The sequence below is a fragment of the Daldinia vernicosa genome (genome assembly GCF_022497035.1).
Source record: "Daldinia vernicosa strain CBS 139.73 unplaced genomic scaffold F5Y00scaffold_1, whole genome shotgun sequence".
Classification (NCBI taxonomy): Eukaryota; Fungi; Ascomycota; class Sordariomycetes; order Xylariales; family Hypoxylaceae; genus Daldinia; species Daldinia vernicosa.
Window position 1 is genome coordinate 1,185,041 of NW_025953917.1, and position 16,690 is coordinate 1,201,730.

At 46.0% G+C, this 16,690-nt stretch overlaps 7 protein-coding genes across 7 annotated transcripts; 4 read left to right on the forward strand and 3 right to left on the reverse strand.

Annotated features, from left to right (window-relative positions):
* Positions 1–838: 838 nt before the first annotated feature.
* Positions 839–3,016, reverse strand: F5Y00DRAFT_223034 (aminopeptidase I zinc metalloprotease-domain-containing protein). The gene is made up of 3 exons (XM_048005818.1): positions 2,376–3,016; positions 1,978–2,317; positions 839–1,927 (listed from the first exon to the last, which is right to left on the reverse strand). Exons 1-3 carry the CDS (start codon positions 2,790–2,792, stop codon positions 978–980), a joined length of 1,707 nt encoding a protein of 568 aa, XP_047870335.1. The 5' UTR covers positions 2,793–3,016; the 3' UTR covers positions 839–977.
* A 931-nt stretch (positions 3,017–3,947) lies between these two features.
* F5Y00DRAFT_256901 (cytochrome P450) lies at positions 3,948–5,964 on the forward strand (the record flags this gene model as incomplete). Its single annotated transcript, XM_048010483.1, has 6 exons — positions 3,948–4,142; positions 4,202–4,616; positions 4,683–5,089; positions 5,148–5,169; positions 5,244–5,435; positions 5,528–5,964. 6 exons carry the CDS (start codon positions 3,948–3,950, stop codon positions 5,962–5,964), a joined length of 1,668 nt encoding a protein of 555 aa, XP_047870336.1.
* Positions 5,965–7,067: 1,103 nt separating this feature from the next.
* F5Y00DRAFT_223036 (EXS-domain-containing protein) lies at positions 7,068–10,856 on the reverse strand. The gene is made up of 5 exons (XM_048005819.1): positions 10,614–10,856; positions 8,658–10,522; positions 8,522–8,611; positions 8,170–8,464; positions 7,068–8,093 (listed from the first exon to the last, which is right to left on the reverse strand). The coding sequence occupies exons 1-5, from the start codon at positions 10,651–10,653 to the stop codon at positions 7,276–7,278; spliced, it is 3,108 nt and encodes a 1,035-aa protein (XP_047870337.1). The 5' UTR covers positions 10,654–10,856; the 3' UTR covers positions 7,068–7,275.
* Positions 10,857–11,358: 502 nt separating this feature from the next.
* F5Y00DRAFT_6488 (glycoside hydrolase family 18 protein) lies at positions 11,359–12,987 on the forward strand. Its single transcript, XM_048013955.1, has one exon. It carries the CDS (start codon positions 11,753–11,755, stop codon positions 12,767–12,769), a length of 1,017 nt encoding a protein of 338 aa, XP_047870338.1. The 5' UTR covers positions 11,359–11,752; the 3' UTR covers positions 12,770–12,987.
* Positions 12,988–13,358: 371 nt separating this feature from the next.
* Positions 13,359–13,947, forward strand: F5Y00DRAFT_267599 (uncharacterized protein; the record flags this gene model as incomplete). The annotated part of the gene is made up of 1 exon (XM_048012095.1): positions 13,359–13,947. The coding sequence occupies one exon, from the start codon at positions 13,359–13,361 to the stop codon at positions 13,848–13,850; it is 492 nt and encodes a 163-aa protein (XP_047870339.1). The 3' UTR covers positions 13,851–13,947.
* Positions 13,948–14,736: 789 nt separating this feature from the next.
* Positions 14,737–15,901, forward strand: F5Y00DRAFT_223038 (Ribonuclease/ribotoxin). The gene is made up of 3 exons (XM_048005820.1): positions 14,737–15,486; positions 15,546–15,594; positions 15,788–15,901. The coding sequence occupies exon 1, from the start codon at positions 15,131–15,133 to the stop codon at positions 15,431–15,433; it is 303 nt and encodes a 100-aa protein (XP_047870340.1). The 5' UTR covers positions 14,737–15,130; the 3' UTR covers positions 15,434–15,486; positions 15,546–15,594; positions 15,788–15,901.
* F5Y00DRAFT_6527 (uncharacterized protein) lies at positions 15,535–16,670 on the reverse strand. Its single transcript, XM_048013963.1, has 2 exons — positions 16,097–16,670; positions 15,535–16,041 (listed from the first exon to the last, which is right to left on the reverse strand). Exons 1-2 carry the CDS (start codon positions 16,395–16,397, stop codon positions 15,866–15,868), a joined length of 477 nt encoding a protein of 158 aa, XP_047870341.1. The 5' UTR covers positions 16,398–16,670; the 3' UTR covers positions 15,535–15,865.
* Positions 16,671–16,690: the final 20 nt, after the last annotated feature.

The window sequence follows — 16,690 nt, forward strand, 5'->3', positions numbered from 1 at the left end:
AAGGTAAAGTCCTTGAAATTTCGTCCGTGAAGCGTCGATAAAAGAGACAAGATTAAGGGTTCGCCGGCGCTAGGGGGAAAAAATGTATAAGTTGACCGAGCACAGCCTCGCCACTCCGGCCCAAGGTTACTTTTACAAGTTATAATCTTTTTATTTTTTATTTATAGAAGTATATCATTGATTTTAAAGATCTATGTTTATTTCATTAGAACAATAGTATAAATGTTATAAAAGTTAAAGACTGGAATTGATCTATAACTTAGGTACGATATCATGAAGAATGGTCTAACCAAAATGTTAAAGCCGGTTGCTTGGTTCGGCCAATAATAGTCTACAATTCCTTGGCTTCATCCAATTGTTTTAGCTGGCCAACACGTCATCAATTTAGCTAAGAATTCCTCCTTCCGTCTCATAGTATAGAACAACCTTATCTACAAAAAGTTTGCCTTCAAATCTGTGCACTTTAAATGAATACTGATCCACACGATAGTCGCGTGCTCTCAATCCAAGATCTCCAAAATTTAGACTTTAGCAAGTTTGTTTGCATAAGATGTAATACGTACATGTAGTGCGCCCTCTCAAAACCTAACCGCTGCCGCGGCCCGCGGGTTCGGCGGACCCTTGATTACATCATTCCGCATTCACATGCAGAGTCTCCCCTGTCCTGAATAACAAAATGGTTCCTGAGCTCCTGCAGGTGACGATCGCTCTTCCCCGGACATTGGACATTGCCATTATTTACACCACTGCAATTTATCGAGTAGAATACGGCGTATTTTTTCGTCATAGGCTCTCGCGCATTGCTATGTTCAAACTAAACAAGTAAAGTACCTGAGCATTACTAGAAACGCTTAGCTTTAAATTACTGAATGCTAGTGATTCTAAAATCTAATTAATATCGTCTAAACTGGGTGGATATTGATACATCTAGATGTACATGACTTGACCTTGATATCAAATCATATGTGCAGCTCGCTTCACTGCCATTCGGCATCGACCTTCTCCCACTTGTCAAGGAATCCTTTAAAGAATTTAACACCCAGACCTGGATCTAGAGAGCCACATGTTGCACGGATAGAATGCATGCTAAGCTGGGCCATTCCAGCATCCGCGGCCTTAATACCCATCGCACTACTTAACATAGGTCCAACTGTGCCACCACTTCGAGAGTCATTACGGATCTGGAAGACTTGCGGTGTACAGTCGCTTAACTCAGCAACTCTGGTGAGAATTGCAGTCGATACCGAATCCGTAGTCATGTGACCATTGCTGTCTGCGGCAATGGTAATTCCAACGTTGAGACGAGGTGCATGTCCGTCCAGGTAGCGGGATAAAAAGTTGGGGTTTACGGCGTGGGTGACATCGGCCGACACGAGGAATGACTGCGCGTACGTTTGACCTAGAACACCAGGCCCAAATGCCTTATCCTCTCCGCATAGCGACTCAACCGCTCTCTCAATTACAGACGGGAGGAAATTGCCCCTCGCACCTTGGCGTAAAAGAGAACCAATCTCTTCATCATCAAAGAGCGCGACCAGTTTTATAACACCGTCGTCGTCGTTTGCCTCCGAAGCCAGCAGGCCTTGGAATGCCGCCCAAGAACATAACTTATCATCAATGCGACCAGCAAAAATGAACTCTTTATCCAACCCACCCACAGTTGCGGGTTGGAGATCGAAAAGCTCCAACTCCCAATTCACAATTTGAGAGTGGTCTTTAATGCCTAACTTTTCTGAAATCAGCTGGACGAGCCTCGGTGGCTGGGTAGCAACAAACGATCCAGCCGGACCCAGAGGTTCAACTGGTTTAGCGTTTGGGGAGATATCAGAATTGTCAAGTCCAATAATTGGGACTGCTTCCGTCTCCTTGTTTTGTTGGCCCAGCATACCCACACCAAAATGGGGAGCAAGTGTTGGTATACGAGCAACTATATCCAATTAGCGGTAAGAATCGCACATTTGCTTATGGCATACTCACTAGGCCAATCAAGTTGAACGAGCCGGCTTGAGGTCTTGCCAGACTCGTCCCGTACGATAACTCGACCTCCGATACTAAGATCCCGATCCCACCAGGTTTCATTTAGACCACCCGCGTACGGAGCGACTCCCAGTTGGATATACCCAGCTTTGGTCGGCTTGTTGCTGACGGGCTTTAGTTTTGCGGTTAAAGCGTCGATGTGACCCGCAATGATGGCTACACCATTACCGGGCTTGTAGGCCTTTCCAACCGTGAATCCAATAAGGGAGGTGCCGTTTCGAGTCACGTAATACTTGCCACCAGCCTTGAGCTTCCCAGACCAGTCATCCCGTGCGGGAAGCTTATAGAAATGCTTAGCTTCAATGTCTCTAGAATTAAAATCATCTTGGAATACCAACCTCCTTATAGTCAAGAGCATTCAATTTGTCTTTGAAGTAACCGACGGAATGGAATACAGTAGGATTCTCCTGAAGAAACTTGCAGAAGGGCTCGGTGAAAGCCTCGGGCTTTGATGCCAAGACATCGCACGCAGAACATTGTTGCGTGTCGCTTTCGATTATGATATTCGTACCGGCTCGCTTTTCTTTGGGTATATCTCGTAGGCAAGAATCGCAAAGGGACACGGACCCGCTGCGAGCTAGGTCACCGACGACAAATGCCTTTAGAGCATCGGATATAGTTGACTCATTTTCGAATTCGGAAGGGTTGGCGAAGCTTGACAGCCGAGATGTGCTTAAAGCATTTGTTGCCGCCTCGCTTCGGAGAGACAGGTTGGAGGTGCGCTGGCGCAGGTAATCAGATGTGTGTCGCGTCATGGTTAACTGTTAAATTGGTTGGAATTCGTAGTCGCCTAAGTGAGGGAGTAAAGTAGAAGACGGGGTTTTCGCTTGAGATGTTGGCCGGGTAAAAGAGCGGTAAGTCGGGTTTGAAATGAATGAGAGATAGGAGGTTGGGATGATGAAGTCAACACGACCGCCACAGGTGCCAGGCAACCCGACATCGCAAGCGCGCTAAGAGATTGCGACAGATAAGACATTGCATCAGCTGCTAATTCCAGATGATAATTCCAGATGACCTAGCTCGGAGCCTCAAGTCCGGGGCACTTGCACAGACACGCTAGGCCTCCCCGGACCCATTATTCATGCACTAGCCCCGCGCAACCCACCCTAAAACATACAGCCCAGCGCAGTTCCGTATTGTATGTACATAGGTACCTAGGTTAAAGCTTCAAGTCAAAAAGACATTAAAGTTAAAATGTGCTTATAAACATCAAGGTTTCCTGTCTTGTCTCTTATCTAATTTCAGTCTTTTCTAGAGCGTAGATTCGAACTTTATAACTCCATTCTTTTAAAGCATTCGGCTAAAATATCTTTGAATTATGTCCATTGAGTCGTTATTCTCATTATCAAAACGATACGGACGACCTCTTTAGATTAGATATATCGTTGGACATACGAAAATACTACTTCTAGTCGATTACCTGCGGCATAATGATCCACCGTTCATCTTCACATCGAATTCTGGCTGACGCCATCATGGGTAAGATTACAAGTCTAGGTGCTGTATCTGGTGGTGAACCATGATAGCGTTTGAACTCGTCTCCTTCTCCGCTCATCCCGCTATGGGAATACCATTCAGGGTGATTCTTGTCTTTCTATCTGGTAGACGCTGTCCACTTATATGAAGCTGGCCCGCATGAGATAGGTCAGCCTTTAAATCTCGCAGTTTTTTGCCATCACTCTACGGAGCCCAGTCTTGGAATGACTACATACTGTTTACAGTATGATGGACTAACGTAGCCTGGACCCTCTTGTCGGGAATACCAGTCATAGACTCGCATTCTATTACAGGCTAGTGGTACCCTATGGCCTCAGCACGGTGGGATTCTATAAATCAAACCTTTTGTTCCGTTATGAAAACCAGTTCTACTTATTCTTATATCTACCTATGTTAGTTACTCTAATCTCTCAATGGATGCCCTCATCTGTAGTGGGTTAACAGTCCTGGAGCTGATTGCGCTCCGGCCTAGCAGGGAGCTTGATAGCCTATGTATATCTAAGAAGTTCATTGCTGTATTTTTCATACAATACGCTATCCTAAAATTCTACCGTATTGTTCTATACCCAAACTTCTTCTCGCCACTTAGACATTTGCCAGGACCAAAGGTATTCTGTGAACCAAACCTAATTCACCTGATGCAGTTCTATTCTGACGTTATAAGTAGGATCATAATCTAGTCCTTGGGCAAGAAGTAAAAAAGTTCAGAGCCGATGGACCCGCCAGCGTTCAGTTACAATGGATGCGCAAATGGCCGGACACGCCATTTATTAGATACGTCTCATTCGCTGGTAAGGAAGTCTTACTGGTAAATAGCTTGGCCGCGCACAAGGCTATTCTCCAAATACATGTTTATGACTTCGTCAAACCGCCGTTCTTTGCGCGATTGGTTGGAGAGATCACAGGTGTAGGCCTGTTATTCTCGGAAGGGGAGGCCCATAAGCGCGAACGAAGATTGTTGGCAGGCCCCTTTTCAGTCCCGAGCATGAGAAAGCTCTTGCCCGTCTTTCAGGCGAAAGCCAAGGCCCTTTCGAGTATCTTTGAAAAGTTACTCGGCGAAAAGCCGTACGCTACTATAGAAGGTATGGTAATAATCGAACACCACTATTATTATGACCTACGTTATTGTGAAACTAATATCCCTTTAGCAATTGAGACCTTCTCCAAGTCAACTATGGATACTATAGGCGTAACGGTGCTGGGAATCGAACTAGATACCATATCGTCAATGTACCCTCTAGGTTTCCAGGAACTTTACGACCGAGTGCTTCACCAAGGGTTTCTCGGCCAGCTTATCTCGGTCATTAACGCTTTTCTACCAGTCCGAGGTATTATTCCTTTAGAGGCAAACCGTAGATTCATCCAAGCGACTGCCGACTTGAGAAAGATGCTGCAAAATATCATCCAGCAACGCGCGGCGGACCTAGCGAACGGGACTTTCAAAAGAGAAAAGGGAGAGTCTAGGGACCTTCTTACATATATGCTAGAAGAAGCTGAAATGCGCCGACAGGAGACAGGGAAAGATATTTGGTCTATAAACGACATAATTGGCCACGTGAGAATACTTCCCGTCCTTCCAGTAGTCTAACGCTGACAAAATTGCCTTTTCCTAGCTTCTAAATTTCACATCTGCAGGTTCGTCTTACTTCTTCCTACCTGGCCATACTAACACTCAACTTCATCACACTAATTTACGACCCCTCAATTAGGTCATGAAAGTACGGCTGCCACTTTATCATGGTCTCTCTACGTTCTTGCAACCAACCCTGCTATACAAGATAGGCTACGGTCTGAGATAGACTCTCTACTCGAGACCAACCAAGAACCGGATTACGACTCAATTTCCGCTCTACCTTATCTGCACAATTTCGTTCGTGAGGTGCTTCGTGTCTATCCCCCATGTAGGTCTTCTCCTTGCCCCTTTTCCCGAAAATGTCTTTAATTTCTCGAGAATGGCCCAAGATCCCCTGACTAAGCTGATTGAACTTGAAAGCATATATGGCACAGCGTGAAGCCACCCGGGACCTGGTAATAGAGGGCGTATCTATACCCAAATGCACACAGATCGATCTCAATATCCCACTCGTACACCAGCACCCGCTAGTCTGGGGTCCGGACGCCACTGTATTTGACCCAGACCGTTGGGACCGGTTGACGGGGGACGCGGCAACACCGTTCGCTTTTGAAGCGTTCCTTCAGGGCCCACGGACCTGTCCGGGCCGCAACTTCGCCCTCATCGAGGTAAAAGCCGTCCTCGTCGAGCTGGTCCCACGGTGGAACTTCCTCGGCATCGAGCGGCGGAATGGAGAGCTACTATCCTCCGGAGAGGAGCGCACTGGTAGGGGCGTTAAACTGGCGAATCCAAGCTTAACTTATAGACCGGTTGATGAATTGCTAGTGAGGTTTGGGCGGGCTAAGAAGTTGCGTTAGGGGTTGGAGCGCGAGATGAGAGTTTAATAGAAATGAAACAAAATACTACAACGCTGGCTTGAATCTATGTATTAATCATACCTACAGTAAATAGTAAATCCCTGATTTAAAAAGACGAGGCAACGTGGTAAAAAAAAAAGAAAAAAAGAAAAAAATAGTTTCTAAAGCTATGAAGCGTTGGGAGGCTAAAAAGCCATCTTCGTAATTATTTATTTAATATTACGAAGTTCTATGTTTGCACCCTTTTGTTCTCAAGGTTTTAACACTTACGGCGAAGGCGGGCTTTATTTACTCTTTCGGACTTGGTTCCTATCTCTTTTGGATGGACCGTCTCTAGAGAACTGCCTCCGTCTCAACGCTCGTAAGTGGAATCGAACCGGAAGCTTTGCGGGTGGTGTGTTACACTTGAAGTGCTTGGATCAATATTTGGCACGGGCTCAGCTGATTTTTTCTAAGCGTACGAGACTCTCAATTGTCAAATTTTACCACTGCGCCAAGTGACACTTTGTTATTATTCGATGTTCCATTACTTAATATATGTAACACTTGTTTATCGTCCATAGCGTTCTTCGGCGCGAAAGAGGCGGGTACACATTCCACCCAACTCTTATACCAACAAACCAAGACATCGAAAAGACTAAAAAGGTATTAATTTAACTTAACTATCTAAGAATAACATAAATAAGCGACTGAATCAATTAGATTCAAATTCAAATGAATAATAGACCTAAGGACCTATAACGAACGTTGAAGGAGTAGCTATAATGATAGTCGCTATTCCTGGCGAAAAGAAGAAAAAAAAAAGAGAAAAAAACATACAACACCAGGGATTCGCTGGTCGTCACCGACCCAACTACTAGTCTGGCGGTATCCGGCTTGTCTAGGGGAGAGCGGACGGGATCCCGAATTTTCCAGATCCTATGGTCGTATGTGATGATTTTGGTTGCTGATATAGTATATATCGTAGACCTTGAGGGTATCATGTTTGAAGGGCGGGGGCCCTCTCTCCATTATTGCCAATTGGCACTTGGGCTCACGACCTTCTCAATTGCTAGCTTTAGGTATATTGGTGTATAAATTAGGTATTATAATAAGAATAAAACGCTTGCTTTACACACTAATGTATGTCTATAATTAATATGACCGCCGTAAAGAGAACCGGGCGGATAATGCCATCTTTCGAGCCAGATCCAACCTTCTATTTTTTCTAACCAGTCAACCCATGCAACATTTATAATACCTCGCTTCCCTTCTAACCCAAATAACGCTGTACGAAGAAGCTCACACTTAAATACGACTTAACCAGCTGCCTTACACGCTCTCGTCTCTCATATCAGGATTAACCAGATCTTCCGCCCGGCGAGCCTCCATACGCTCATCATGTATACTTCTTGTGTCATCGTCATCGTCATCATCGTCTTCCTCCTCACTCTGTAACCCCCCCTCTCCTACTCCTAATTCATTAACGTCTTGCGAAGATGCAGACTCCAGTGGTCTCCGTCGCTTCTGGAAGTCCTGCTTGTGCGCGTTGGCCATAATGCCACGAATTGACCACGCACGTAGTGCCTCGGGCCGTCTGCGCCACCGCATTCCGCTTCCCCCAGCCTGTTCCTGCGCTGGGGTCTGTATCTGCCGTCTAGTCTGTTCGCGACCAAGCGCTGAGGCACCTACGGCGCTTATGTCAATCGCACCAGCTGTAGCTCCCTCAATAGGCAATGCAGGAGCTTGCTTTGACTGCGTTGCCGTTCTGATAGTGCGGTTTTGGTCTTCTTCTTCGCTGCTGGGACGCTCAACGAGGGGTTCATGACGCACCAAGGGGTAGGGTAGGGGCACGTCGCGGCTGGCCTTGTACTGGGCGACGTTGCCACAATGCTCATTCTCAACGCGGATCAAGGCCCACATGCCGCGACGCATGACCTCGGCCAAGGCGACAAGAAAGGAGACGATAGTGCTGTGCTGCTTGTTGCGGGTAAAAATGGCGTAGAAGATCCAACTAAAACGTAGTATTGGATCAATCACCATAATAACGTAATATAGCCACCGTCGTTTGAGTCCCAGGATGTCACGGAGGAACCGGTGGCGCGTATCAGGCTGGAAGAAGGAAAAGTCCATAAACAAGTCCCATATTGCTAGAAGGATGTGTTAGAAGGTGATTTGCTTTTCTACAACTCCGAAAAATGAGCTGGAACTGTTCGAAAAACTTACAAGTATATATGCTGTTCATAATGGAAAAGGTGACGAAAAGCCCGAGATTTGAATCCGTAGCTCTCATACGGTACATCGATAGGGTTACCGCTGACATGATTGTCATGCCGTACTTTCCCCCGTTGACCAGATGCGGGAATACGTTCTTGGTATCACGGTAACGACGAATACACTGTAGTGCACGCCAGACTGGGGGTAATGCCGAAAAGAATCCCATCAAGCGAGAATTATTTGAATTGCATTGAACAGGGTTGTTCCAATGATGTGCATAGAGGCAGAAGAAGAGTTCAATATTCTAATTTCCTCATTAGCTCTTACGGCAGGTTATGGACCGTTGACCATCATGACTTACCGAAGTAGCATAGGTAAGGGAGCAGTACATGTCACCGAGGAAAAAGTCGCGGAATTCGACGGGATATAATCCGGCGAAGAACAATCGAAACTAGAAATGTTAACGTAAGTTGGGCTGATGGGGATTTGGTACTTACATGAGAATACATAAGCCACTGGCGACTCCTGTGCCATAAAATAGGGGCCGGAAGTGTGAGGATAACAAGCGTAATGGCTATTAAAATTACCGGGTAGTATAAATATAACTCTTCTGACCCGTACCTAGTGAAGTTGATCCAGAAAAATATACCAAAAAGCAAGAGGAAAAAGCTGGGGAAGCTAGACAGTTGTCTCCAATCCAGGCTGTTTCTCGTGTCAAACTCGAAAATGAAGGGATAATTAATTTTGTTAATTGTCCACATGTAGCAGTCAATGCAGAATAGGAACATCAGAACCAGCATTAGAAAATAGCCACCGTATATCTGCATAAGGTAGCTGGTCCGTTCTCGTATCACGGGATCCGGGTCGAATAAGAGTTGGGCACCGTACACGAGGCCCTGAAGAGTAAATACAGTCCCGGTACCGATGAAGAGTCCGTTCCAAAACGCGATCGCAGATTCGTCCCCTAGCCGCCGGTTTAAGCGATGAAGCTTCCCTGAGGCAATCTTGCGATTACCCTTTTCGAAGTACCTCGCGTACAAGTCCTCGACTGAACGGATATATTCATCCACTGTGGTGCTATTCACGAACCATGACTTGTTGACTTTCTCATTCATATACCCATAAGGTGGCCGAGCATTAACAGCCTTGTCATACTTCTTGTTGAGTTTTCGAAAAGCAGTCCGGTTGAGTTGGGAATAAGATTGGAGAAGTTCTAGACCCCTATAGAACTCTTGTAAAGCTAACTTTAACTTTCGCTTTGCCGTCCTGTATGACACTTCGTGGCCAGTGGGTCTCCTGATATAGTCCCTTTGCGAGTCTGATGCACCCATTGCACCAAGCACTGGTGTGAAGTGCAACTTTGAAAATGCCTTTGAATTCGCGCCAGGCTTGAATATTCGGGATTTAATCGGATCGACCCAGCCAAGAGAATTGTTGGTACCGGATGAAACCCCCTTATTATCATGACTACTGCCATCCTCGCCTCTTTCTTTACGTTGTTTGAGTTCTGCCAGTTCTTGTGTACGTCGATTCCGCATCTCGTGCAATTGGTCCCGGAGAACAACCAAACGTTGTCCAGCCTGCTCTTCCTTCTGGCGATAGAACGTCTCCACCTTGTCGAGTTCGCTATCTAGGAAGTCAAAAAATTCCTTTTCACGCTGCCTAACCGTTTCGATTGCATCCAAACCGTGCCCGAACTTGGCGCTCTCAGTTCTGTTAAGACGCTGGGTCAGGTGCGGACCAGTCGAGAATATACGCCGAAGTCTGCCAGGCGACGCGTCTTGCTGAGGCATAGAAGTATGGCGAGCATGAGAAGCTGATTTTGAAGCGTCTCCTGGAGTAGCTGCATTCATAGACGTGCTGCGCTTTACAGACTGCGGGCTGATAGACTTCTGAAGCGTGTCCGTCGGCCGAGATGGAGGTTGTTCGTTTGAGATGGCAGGATCGCCCATTGCAGGGCCTGGCAACTCGAACAAATTCCAACTTTCCATAGTTGAAGGCGGTGTAGGCACAAAGCTACCATATCGTCCCTCATTTCCCGGCGATGTCGTTAGTGATTGACGTTCTGTCCGTGTGGGAATAGGTGTCGATTGGGCTCCTAATGAGTGATGAGTCCCTCGAGTTGCACGTCCTATGGGTGCGGGGCTTGCTCGTAGAGACTCAGTTTCATCCACGATTTCTGCTTCGGGACCTCCATTCTGTTGACGAGAGAATTGATCAGGACGAGGGGTCGCCTCATGAGGTGGAAGGTCGCCCTTTTTTACTTGACCTAACTGCGTTCCGTATGCCTTGTAAATTGCTCTCGAGATAGCTTTGATATGTTTCTTGCCAGCCTTGTAGTTTAGATATTTGACTCTCCATTCTGGTTCCTATGTTAGCATTTATATCTACCTGTTCTCTGTTCTCTCTTTCCTACGACTACCTCGGGTAATTATATCTAGTTCACAACTTACCTGGCACAAGGTCCTGCTCAAGCTCTTTGGCAAACTTCATGACGTCAATGAGATGAGGCAAGGATTTTTAGCCTTTCAAACTTTAGATCTATTTCCGTACGCATAGAACAGTGGATTGAATTAGGGAATTAGGGAATTAGGGCAGTTGATCATGAAGGAATGATGTACGAAAATGGACCCCTGAAATGGCGCGCACCGCCAGAGGAGAATTTGATCAACAAACGAAGAAAGCAAAAGACCCGCCTCGTTTGTTTAAAAGCTGAAAAGTTTCGTGCTCCATTCTATTTACAGGGGAAGATTACCACATCCTGCACACCCCTGGCACACCGTTCTTCAGTGGGGTCTCTTCTGTGCCTGCCCATGCTTGCCCATGCCTGCCTATTTCCAACTTGCATCTTGGTCTAGACTTCCGATAATGGACCACTTTGCCACTATAAACTCCCGAACGGTATCCGGCACTTTTATTGTATCCCCCATATTCGAGCAGCGTACTTGCACTTCTTTACTTATTTAAGCTCGTTTAAACTACAGATTGCCTCACCTTAGGTAATGTACTAAATTCGCGGGGATATGATAAAGTTAGTATGCAGATATTAATGACGTTACTTTTCGCTCATTCTATATAAAAGCGCGCTCTTCCTATCTCGGCTACTGCCGCTTCAACTCGGGTGGTATATTATTTAAATGTTGGTCGAATTTATACAGTTGAATTAAGTTGTTGCTTATTAGTTCTTTCTCTTTGAATCTATAATTCGCGACTAAACTAATATATTTGTTTAATATTAAATATTAAACATTTAAGCTATGCATACCATTTGCACTTCTGCGCTTTACTTATAAGCGTCGAGACAATGAAGGCACATTCTGTGAAAGCGACTCTAAGAATTATAGACAGGGCTGCTACCTTGGAGGCACTAAGCTTATTTTGACAGTCGGCCCCAATTTTTCACTATTGGTGAGAGCTTTCCTCATCCACCACTGCTTCATTCACGAAGCACGAAGCCGATGAGAGTGAAAACATTAAGTCAGCGCTACTACTATATACCTCATGTATTAGGTACTCTTATTTTTAATTTTCAATGTTCGACTCCGTATTAGAGTCTACCTTGTCTTTCTTTCAAGTCTTTGACTAAAGCATCATGGCATCGTTGCCGGCGGGGACAACCCCTCGCCTCGTTGTGTACCACCAGACTATCCACGATTCCAACAGTAACCATATCTCAATATTGCCCTTAATCACGAAGCCTGACATATCGATTACACACCTGATCGTGGCCGCCATCCACATCAACGAAAATCCAAATGGCTTAACACTCAATGACCATCCCCCCTCAGACCCGCGATACATTACCATGTGGGCAGAGATGCGCATTGCTCAAGCTAGCGATATCAAGGTCCTTGGTATGTTAGGCGGAGCGGCTAAGGGTTCTTATACTCGACTCGATCAAGATCAGGAGACCTTTGAGAAGTACTACGGTCCTCTCTACGATCTTATCCGAGAAAGAGATCTGAACGGCCTCGACTTAGATGTTGAAGAGCAAATGTCGCTAGGGGGCATCGTGCGCCTTATCGATAGACTCAGAGCGGACTTCGGTCCCGACTTCATCATTACTCTTGCGCCGGTCGCAACAGCTCTCCTCGATCCAAGACGTAATCTTAGCGGCTTCGATTATGAGGCCCTAGAAGTTATGCGCGGGAAGCAAATTGCTTGGTATAATGCCCAGTTCTATTGTGGATGGGGCGATGCTAGTACTCCCGTAATGTATGAAATGTGCATCGCAAGAGGCTGGCCGCCGGAAAAGGTTGTCGTTGGTCTTGTGACGGCGCCAGATAACGGACCCGGCTGGGTGCCTTTCGAAGTTTTGGGACCGACGCTGGCAGTCCTGCGTCACCAGTTCTCTAAATTTGGAGGTGTCATGGGATGGGAATACTTCAATGGCCTGCCAGGAGGCAAAGAGCGACCTTGGGAATGGGCTCAGCGCATAACGAAGCTGTTAGGTGACACTCGAGTTTGGGACACAGAAAGTACCAACGTAAAGAAGGCTCATGGTAGAGGGGTTGTCGAAATAGATCCGGACGCTGGTAATGGTCCGGATCTAGAGATTCCTCAAAGTTTCGAGTATTACTCTGATGGCTTGGATGAGGATGCCAACTAAGTTGGTCTTGGTACGGAATGAGTCACTATAGGTGCGTCAGGGTCGTACTTAGAATTGCATGTGTTGCCCAAGTCTCGTAGTGACTGTATAGACCGTCAAGGAGAACACTCATATTGCCCATGTCAGGACAATGCCATCCTAAAGCGGGATCGCAAATGATGAATTCCAACATTCAGCGCATTTTAACAGCGTATATAGATTCACCACGATTTATTATGACCAACTTTAGAAGCTTTAATGCTATACCATAGAAACATTTAGGAGAGGTTCACGAAGTATCGATAATTATTAGTCCTTCCCCTGATTGGGTAAATTGTACAAACATACAAGATCTGAAGCTCACTTACTGAATATTGATAGGTAACACGCCTACTGATTTAATAATTTTAACGAAGAACTCAGCAAACATTTCGTCAAGTATTGATATATATTTCTCTCATATTATCGAACCCTTCTCCTTACTCCCACCATTAGCCACATCAACACAATGCTCAGACAAGGATATTGCTTTTCCCAATTTTCCCAAGGACGTTCAGCGCTTCCCAAAGGAACGTGTCCCATAGGCGGCGCTACATATATCTTATCCCCCATGGAGGGAACCAAACAGCTCTCAAAGGTCAGGGCTCGTACCAGCAGAGAGCAAGAATCCACTCGGGCCAAACTGACCCGTGCCACCTCCGAATATGCGCGATCAAAAAAGCGCAAAACCGTCGAGATTACCGAGAGAGTAGCACATATACATCAATGGAGACGGGATAGTACCAAACCCCCCAGCCATCCCAACAGCCCCAGAGATTTCAAGGAGAAGGTAGGAGAACGCCTCGATCTTCTCCGCGGTCGCGTTCCATCGCCGAATGCTGGTAAAGAGACAAGGGAAAGTACCAACCGTAGCGAGAAGGAACAACCAAGTTCTCTTCAAAGGAAAGCCAATACTGGAGACTGGCGACCAAGGCTAACAGAAAAGGGCAAGGGGTTAGTAAGGAATTTATCGTGGTCGAGCCTCAAGGAGAACGTCAAGCCAAAACAGAAAGATCCCCTCCACCAGTGGATGGTTGATCACTCTGGTGGCACAATTAAGTAGCACTAGATTTGAATAGCATACCTATTCCTCTACGAAATGGGCCAACCGAAGTATGGTCTAGCTTATAATAGCTTCGATTTATCGAAACAGAAGTGACTTTTTATAGTACCTTAGGAGGTCGTTAGATCCCCGGATGCAATCCCCAAGAAAATGCAGGTTGCAGAAAAGTTACAAGCTCCTCAAAGCCGAAAGCCAAAATATAAATTATAAGAGAAGAGAAGAGAAGAGAAAACAACATGACTGCTGATTTATACCGAAGAGGGTGGAGATCACCCATACAAAATAATATTTGGCGTATCGGGGATCAGCACAAGGCCAGGTCGGTTATACCTCAGGTAGATGAACGCTGATAATCGGCGTATATAAGATCTAAGTCTCACTTGGGACATGAAGCCGTATCGAGCATATATGTATGTGAGGTACCGGTCGTATAGTTATCTCATTTATTTATACTCCTTCAGTCACTACTGGATCTATGTCTCAAATGGTAATTGATTCTCTTTAAACTATAGTTATAGCGTTACTAGCAAAGGTTACATCGTGTCCCGGCAAGGTATACACTAGTCAAAAGCACCTAACATAGTACGTCTGCTCTAGGGGTACTATACTTATGATCCTTTCCGTATCTACCTACCTAGGTAGATACCTAAACGAGTGCTTCTTTAAAATATTACATAACTGTACTTTAAGGCAACAGATGTAAACTAAAGACAGTCTTGTTTTAGAATAAGAGGTTGCCGCTGTTCAGCCAAGTTTATAAGTCTGCATAAATACTTAAAGCTAGTTCCAATCAACCGACTTGGCGTCTTATTAGTCCAAGTATTCACCACCAATAGCAGCAGAGACATAAGACACCCTCCTGGCATCTAACCAAACCCTCAGCCCCGCACACACAACGTCGCGCAATCTCCGCCAACCTTATCGGCACGTTCTACCGTCTATCTATTACCTTCCGCTTTTAGTTGCGCACCTATCTGCATGCCCAGCTGTGGAATGCTTCGGTGCTTGTCCCAGAAGAAGAAACTGTCGTCCCGTTCAAGCTTGGTTTGCGTAAGCTATAGGGACCGGGTGATGTTCTTCGGCGCATTGTGCCTTGCGAGGAAGGAGGATCGTCAGGTACCGAGCGCGGAAGAGGAGTTGAGATAAAATGTATATATAGAGTAGGTAGATATACGATTGTCCAATCCATTTTATCTCGTAGTCGATCCCCTTTATTCCGATCAACTCTTCGGACACCACTTGATTCCTTACTCATAATTCTCAATAACCCGATCGGAATCATGAAATTCTTCGTCGGCAGCTTTGCTTTCCTGCCCCTCGCGGCTCTTCTCACGTCCGTCGCTGCCGCCCCCATCGTCGAGGAGCGCGCTGAACTAGCTGCGACGACATGTGGTTCCACGTCCTATACCGCGACGCAAGTGAACCAGGCCGCGCAAAAGGCATGCAGCTACTATAGCTCAGGAAGCGCACCTGGTGGCTACCCGCACACATATAACAACTATGAGGGCTTCTCGTTCTCAGTTTCCGGGCCGTACCTTGAGTTCCCACTCCTATCCAGTGGTAGTGTGTATACTGGCGGTTAGTCGTGATAGCCTTTCTCACGTATATGATGCGAGCTAATGGATGATAGGCTCTCCTGGACCAGATCGAGTCGTTATCAACACATCCTGCAAGCTAGCAGGTGAAATTACTCACACTGGAGCCAGCGGCAACAACTTCGTCGGTTGCTCGGGAACATCTTAAACTAATATACGTACAAGTTAGTCGATTGCGGTGGTTATAAGTACCGATTGTTTTCTGGGCCTCAATTGGCCTAAAATGATTTATACTCTGGCTGTAAATACACAGTAAATGAAAGGTGTATATATAAATAAGCTACCGCTTTTGTATGCGACCTTCAAGGTTCCCACCCTAGGTTTCAATGATATATTAGGTACCTTTGCTCTACTTGTTATATAATGCGAGTTGACTCAGGAAAGAGGTTATTCGGGCGTTTTAAAACAAAGCAATAGAATCTATAGATCGGATGAACCTGCTAACGGAATGGGTTGATTCTCAATTGAGGCGGTTGGGAGCGTTTCACTTATGTCGGCCGGCTCGATGCTTTGCGTCGAGGTCTCCTGGTTGGGCCCTCGTTCAAGCTCGTCTAGCCGCACACTATGGTAGACTGAAAAGTAACCTTGACCGCCGCCTGTTCTAGGGTTAGCTTAATTACATCTTTCGCGGACGATCCCTAGTGCTCATACACATTTCCTGCGGATATCCCGAACAAACACTGTTGCAGGATGAATCTGGCACGGTTCTTTCAGAAGGAGGGATAGCTTGACCGCATAAGCAACCGGTGCCGTTCGTTACAGCCATCACGGGCTGGTTATTAGTTCCGCACCAATGCCAACAGAAACCAATTGAATTAAATATGTTGGTGCGACTAAATTCTAGATTTATCGGTGAGTCGAAACAGCCCACGTACTCGCGAGGTGGTGGAATAGCTGATGCGAACCCGAATAACACCAGGGCAACGGAGATTTGGTTGAGTTGGACTCTCATATTGACTGGCGGTGTAGTGTATTGAAGTGAAAGCTATTCTAGTATATAATTGTGAAGTAACTGGCTGCCTGGACTACTTATGTTAGGTAGCTACCTGGGTAACATAATGACTGGATGGATGCTGGCGGATTCGATCAATTTCGGTTGATACTCGGGTCGTGAGTTGGGTTGATATTGGCCAATCGAACGGAAAGTCCTAAGGTTACCTACCTACCTAGGTAGTTACATCGTAATTGTACAAGATTTGCGGCTCAACATAACCTATCTGATACACCAGATAATAGGAGAACTAA

Bases quoted from the DNA above. Each gene is read 5' to 3' on its own strand.
- F5Y00DRAFT_223036 (XM_048005819.1), bottom strand. From the start codon at position 10,653: ATGAAGTTTGCCAAAGAGCTTGAGCAGGACCTTGTGCCAG. The intron at 8,612-8,657 runs GTAAGTACCAAA...TAACATTTCTAG, and splicing joins AGTGGCTTATGTATTCTCAT to TTTCGATTGTTCTTCGCCGG. The intron at 8,465-8,521 runs GTAAGTCATGAT...TGAGGAAATTAG, and splicing joins CCCTTACCTATGCTACTTCG to AATATTGAACTCTTCTTCTG.
- F5Y00DRAFT_223034 (XM_048005818.1), bottom strand. From the start codon at position 2,792: ATGACGCGACACACATCTGATTACCTGCGCCAGCGCACCTCCAACCTG. The intron at 2,318-2,375 runs GTTGGTATTCCA...CATTTCTATAAG, and splicing joins ATGCTCTTGACTATAAGGAG to CTTCCCGCACGGGATGACTG. The intron at 1,928-1,977 runs GTGAGTATGCCA...AATTGGATATAG, and splicing joins CGTTCAACTTGATTGGCCTA to TTGCTCGTATACCAACACTT.
- F5Y00DRAFT_223038 (XM_048005820.1), top strand. From the start codon at position 15,131: ATGAAATTCTTCGTCGGCAGCTTTGCTTTCCTGCCCCTCGCGGCTCTT.
- F5Y00DRAFT_6488 (XM_048013955.1), top strand. From the start codon at position 11,753: ATGGCATCGTTGCCGGCGGGGACAACCCCTCGCCTCGTTGTGTACCAC.
- F5Y00DRAFT_6527 (XM_048013963.1), bottom strand. From the start codon at position 16,397: ATGAGAGTCCAACTCAACCAAATCTCCGTTGCCCTGGTGTTATTCGGG. The intron at 16,042-16,096 runs GTATGAGCACTA...ACCCTAGAACAG, and splicing joins GGGATATCCGCAGGAAATGT to GCGGCGGTCAAGGTTACTTT.